This window comes from Telopea speciosissima, chromosome 4, assembly GCF_018873765.1.
Source record: "Telopea speciosissima isolate NSW1024214 ecotype Mountain lineage chromosome 4, Tspe_v1, whole genome shotgun sequence".
NCBI lineage: Eukaryota > Viridiplantae > Streptophyta > Magnoliopsida > Proteales > Proteaceae > Telopea > Telopea speciosissima.
The window spans coordinates 31,720,864-31,726,943 of record NC_057919.1 but is presented as its reverse complement, the minus strand read 5'-3'; the positions used below and the strand labels follow the sequence as shown (position 1 = coordinate 31,726,943).

General features: G+C 41.4%; 1 protein-coding gene across 1 annotated transcript; it reads right to left on the bottom strand.

Annotated features, from left to right (window-relative positions):
- Positions 1–3,939: 3,939 nt before the first annotated feature.
- Positions 3,940–5,001, bottom strand: LOC122659207. Its single transcript, XM_043854344.1, has one exon. The coding sequence runs from the start codon at positions 4,999–5,001 to the stop codon at positions 3,940–3,942; it is 1,062 nt and encodes a 353-aa protein (XP_043710279.1).
- Positions 5,002–6,080: the final 1,079 nt, after the last annotated feature.

Genomic DNA, 6,080 nt, shown 5'->3' with positions numbered 1-6,080 from the left:
ATGCAAACAAGTTTAGAGAGATTTTAAGCCAAAATCACAGCACAAGATCCTCCTATGAGCAGCTCAATGTTTCGTCCTTCTAAGCTTTGAGAAAAGAATTCTCAAAGCTAAGAATGAGCTTTTTATATCTAGCCCTAAGGGCCACATTGTAAAAGGCAAAAATAAATGGGTTTCTCCATAATTTAATATGTGATTTAAGGTTATTGGAAGCCGATTCCGAATCAATTCAATAACATAAGTTACCGATATGCCGGGGTCGTATCGATTCAACACGAGGTCTTACAAGATTTGGTCACAGTGGACCCGTGAGGTATGACAAGGCATCGAGCCGGCACGGCCAGTCATAGTGGTAACTGATTCAAGGCCGGCCAAAACAAGCATAAAATAATTAATTTATTTTAATTCTAAAATAGATATTATTACCTAATGTTCGGCATCCGACACTAATAATTGTTGCAAGTGGTCAGCCAAACATCTCTCGCATGCGAACCATATATGCGACTACCCGCTGGGTTCCTCAGATTCCAACAAGGCCTTATTTGATGGTTCCTCGGCACAAGGTGCAATAGGGTGCGGGTTTGTCTCAATGACAGGCAATGCCCACAACGCGGAGACGGTCATGGCACCCAAATTCGCACTCATAGGACCTATTATTTTAATATAAAATTTAAATTAGGCCCAATTTTATGAGGTGGGTCTCACACTCCCCCCTCCATATAAAAATTTCGTCCGCGAAATTGCCATACCTAGAAGACCAAAAAGATGAGGGTATTTTACCCGCATAGAATCTTCTCACTCCCATGAGGCTTCTTCAGGCGAATGATTACTCCATTTAACCTTGATGAAAGAGATTGTACGGTTTCGCAAGTTGTGTTCCTTGCGCTCCAAGATCTCCTCAGGCACCTTCTTATAAGTTAAGTCAGGAGTAAGCTCATTGGGCAATTGCGTCAAAACATGAGCCGTATCATACACATACTGTCTCAACATGGATACATGAAAAACGTCATGGACACCGGCTAGAGATGGTGGTAGTGCAAGCTTGTAGGCAACCGGTCCAACTTTCTGTAGGATCTCAAAGGGATCGATAAATCTTGGACTCAGCTTTCCTTTCTTTCCAAACCGAAACACTCCCTTGGTCGGTGATACTTTAAGAAAAACTTTCTCACCAACTTTGAATTCTAAATGTTGACTTCTTTTATTGGCATAGCTTTTCTGCCGGGATTGTACTGCTTTGATCTTCTCCTTGATGAGATCCACTTTCTCACAAGTGTTTTGTATCAATTCTGGCCCAAGTATACGCTACTCTCCGACTTCATCCCAATACAAGGGAGTGCGACAAGTCTTGCCATACAATGCCTTGAAGGGTGACATCCCGTGGTTGCTTGATAGCTGTTGTTATAGGCAAACTCTATCAAGGATATGTGATCATCCCAACAACCACCCATTTCCATCACACATGCCCTGAGCATATCTTCCAAAGTTTGTATTGTTCTTTCAGATTGACCGTCCGTCTGAGGGTGATGTGCCGAGCTAAGCTTCAATTCCGTACCCATGGTTTTTTGCAAACTCTCCCAGAATCTAGATGTAAATCTGGGATCCCTGTCTGATACGATGCTTACTAGTACTCCATGCAAACGAACTACATTGAGGATATATAGCTTTGCTAATTGGTCCATGGAGTAAGTAAGTTTCGTAGGAATGAAATGAGCTGTCTTAGTTAATCGATCAACAACAACCCATATTGTATCTAAACCCTTCCTGGTACAGGGTAAACCAGTAACAAAGTCCATAGTTATGTGCTCCCATTTTCATTTCGGTATAAGTAGTGGTTCCAGTAATCCTTGAGGTCTTTGTTGACGGCTTTGACTTTTTGGAAAACCAAGCACTTAGACACATAGGTTGCCACATCATTTTTCATTCCATTCCACCAATAGTACTGCTTTAGGTCCCTATACATTTTCGTACTACCTGGGTGTACAAAGAATATAGAATGGTGTGCTTCTTATAAAATCATATCCTTCCCATTACCTTCTGCAGGTACACACAACCAGTTTTTGTACATAAGAACACCTTCAATGGTTACTGTAAAATCTGCATCCTTCTGTGTCCCCTTATGGATTTTATTTACTATTTTTTGAAGTTCAACATCAGAAGGTTGTGCTGATATTATCTGAGCTCTAAGTGTTGGCTGCACTGTGAGTACTGATAGCAAACCACCGGTATCACCATCTACAAATCCCAATTCCATCTTTATAATTTCCTTCATCAAATGTTCTTTAATAAATAATTTGTTTAGTGACCCACCTAGTGACCTTCTACTGAGGGCATCGACCACCACATTAGCTTTACCTGGATGATATTGAATTTTGCAATCATAGTCTTTCACAAGTTCAAGCCATCTCCTCTGTCTCATGTTTAGTTCTTTTTGAGTGAAGAAATACTTGAGGCTCTTATGATCTGTAAATATCTCTATTTTATCCCCATACAAGTAATGCCTCCAGATTTTTAATGCAAAAACTACACCTGCCAGCTCCAGGTCGTGTGTGGGGTAATTCTTCTCATATTCCTTTAGTTGCCGAGAAGCATATGCAACTACCTTCCTGTGTTGCATCAAAACACACCCCAAACCTGTATTTGAGGCATCTGTGTATACTACCATTCCACCCGTGGCATCTAGTATTGTTAATACTGGGGTTGTTACTAGTTTTTGCTTGAGCTCTTGAAAACTCTTCTCACATGCTTCAGACCACTCAAACTTAATACCTTTTCGTGTGAGTCGGGTCATAGGCGCTGCTATTCTGGATAAATTTTCAATAAATCGCCTATAATAGCCAGCCAGCCTCAGAAAAATTCTTATCTCTGTTACAGTTTTTGGGCTTTCCCAGTTCAATACTGCTTCTACTTTGCTAGGATCAACTTCGATCCCCTTGGCTGAAATTACATGACCAAGAAACACCACCTGAGATAACCAAAATTCGCATTTACTAAATTTGGTGAATAGTGGGTTGCAACACGAACTTCAGGTGCTCTGCATGCTCCTCATTATTCTTGGAGTAGACGAGAATATCATCAATAAACACGATCACGAACTTATCTAACACATCATGGAAGACTCTGTTCATGAGGTCCATAAATGCGGCTGGAGCATTCGTGAGACCGAATGACATCACTAGAAACTCGTAATGGCCATACCGAGTTTGAAAGGCCGTCTTACTAATATCGCCTTCTCTAACTCTCAACTGATGGTATCCCGACCTCAGATCTATTTTTGAGAAAACCTTGGCACCTTGGAGCTGATCGAAAAGATCATCAATTCTGGGTAGAGGGTACCGATTCTTAATGGTTAATTTATTCAACTCTCGATAATCGATACACATCCGCATACTGTCATCCTTCTTCTTAACAAACAGTACTGGAGCACCCCAAGGTGATACACTTGGTCTAATAAACCCTTTCTTTAGTAAATCTTGCAATTGAATTTGTAGTTCTTTCAATTCACTTGGTGCCATTCTATAGGGCGCCTTTGATACTGGAGCTGCCCCAGGGAGTAAGTCAATCACAAATTCTGTTTCCCTAAGTGCTGGCAGTCCAGACAATTCATCAGGAAAAACATCAAGAAATTCTTTCACAACTAGAATTTCCGATATAGGCCTAACCCGCTTCTCAGTATCCATTACTGAGATGAGGTATCCCTGGCATCCCTTATCAAGCAACTTCTTCATCTGAAGTGCAGATATGATTGTTTTTCTCAGTTTCTTCTTCTGGTCACCGACAAAAATAAATTCACTAGCATCCTTAGGCTTAAACAAAATCTCTTTCTTATCGCAAATTATATTTGCCCAGTGTGCTGATAACCAATCCATACCCAAGATGACATCAAAGTCGGTCATATTGAGTTGGATCAAGTGTGCAATCATGGTTCGGCCAGAAATTTATACATTACATGGTTCGTACACAATACCAAGTAACCGTCCCAGTGGGTGTACTAACACTTAATTCTTTAGTTAATTTCTTAGGCAAAATGCCCATTCTCCTTGCAAAGGACGGTGATACAAATGAATGTGTGGCACTCGAGTCAAATAAAGTAAATGTCGGTGATGAACAAATAGAGACGGTACCTGTCACCACATCTTGATTTGCCTCAGCTTCTTCCACAGTCGCTGAAAACACTCGACCCTGAGTCCTATTGCCTTGACGTTGCCGAGGGTTAGAAAAAGATCTCCGAACATTGCATTCCCTTGTAAAATGACCTGACCGATCACACTTGTAACACTTATCTTCTTGATCATCTGCTGGTGCTGTAGTCCCTGTGACTATTGAGCTTGTATGAGTCGGCTTTGAATTCTGACCAGACGACCTTGCTCCTTTCCTTCGATACTGCGAGGAAGATGATTTGTAGTGAGGGGTTCTCGAAAACTTATTGTACTTACGATCTGAGAACGGCATGGTTCTTTTTCCAGTACCCCTTTGTCCAGCAAAGTTTTCCCTCTGCTTGTCTTCAATTTCCTTGGCTGTTTGAACCACCTCAGAATAGCTTTGAGCCTTATGGGCTACCATAACATGGCCGATGGAAGGCCTTAATCCATCTTCAAACTTTCTCGCTTTAGCCTTGTCAGTCTTCAGATGCTCAGGAGCAAAGAAGAAAAGTTCCTCAAACATCTGTTGATATTCTAGGATTGACTTTGGTCCCTGGCTTAATTCTGTGAATTCCACTTCTTTCCTTCTTCTAACAGAACTAGGGAAATAATTTTTGAAGAATTCTTCCTTAAATAACTCCCATGTCAACTCAGGGTGAGCATCGGCCAGAATAGGCTTGGTTGTCTGCCACCAAGCCTCCGCTTCATGCTGGAGTTTATACCTAGCACATTGTAGCTTTTGTGCCTCAGTACAACCCAAAAACTCAAATGCCTTCTCCATCTCCTTCACCCACCTCATTGGTTGGAGGGCGCCCTTAGCAACACCACCAAAGGTGAGAGGTTGAATTTTTAGAAACCTCTCCATCATACGAGATGAAGCACCATTCACAATCTCTAGAGGAGCCGACGCCACTACCTGTGGCACATTTGTAGTGGGAGTAATAGGTGGAGGTGGCACATTCTATGCATTCCCTCGCATTTGAGCGGTCACGGTGGCCATAAATTGTTGTTGTTGTCGCTGCATTTCTTGCAGAATTCCACCCAACTATAATTGTTGCTGCCCCATCATACCAGACACAATGTTAGCAACATCTTGAGCGGTGAGAGAAGTTGGTGCATTAGATGTTCCAGCTGCCGGTTGATTTCCCCCGCTAGGTCTAGACGAGGATGGCATATTGGAACGTGTCCGAGCTCCCGTCGGAAGTTGAGGATCAGTTGGAGCTAGTACCATGATTTTTCTAAGAATAAGAAAAGAGTTAGAACAATAACGATAGAGTTGATGGAAGTAGATCGTGTTCTAAACCTGATCCTTCCTGATGGATTTAGACACAAAATTACTATATAGCACAAAAAACTTCAAGTGTAACATAACATTTAGAGGATAGAGGCACATGGAATCGCAGAATAATAATCATAGTTGAGTATCATATGAATATAAATAAGTATCCAAAGAGATAGGAACAATGATACATGTTTGAATTTAAATGCATTAAGTAAGTGCATGTACCTGATTGCTTTAAATTGCAAGAAGTTGCAGATCAAGTTCTAAATTAAACCTTCCCCACTCGTGTGCTATTATGATCTGCCACTGCTCCTCAGCCACACGAATATAGTGTGCACGGTCCCTCACTTCACAAGTTCTATAGGATTCTTCGGCCTCCCTAAGTAGTCTTTTTGCCTATGCTATAATTCTATTTATTTGCCAAATTCTCCTACTCAACTAGGTTATGTATAACATGGTACTTAGTAGGCAAATTCTTGGAGGGTCCTTTTGTTTAGGTAAAGTCTATAGTTTATTTCGAATATTTCCTCTCTAACCCCCTCTGCTAGGTTAAGAAAATACCAACGTTCTTCAAACTCAGAGGCGTCAGCAAACGATATGTGCTGCCTCAACTGATTCCTTGCTTCAACTTTTGCTCTCTTAAGATGGCTTATCCTTCTCCT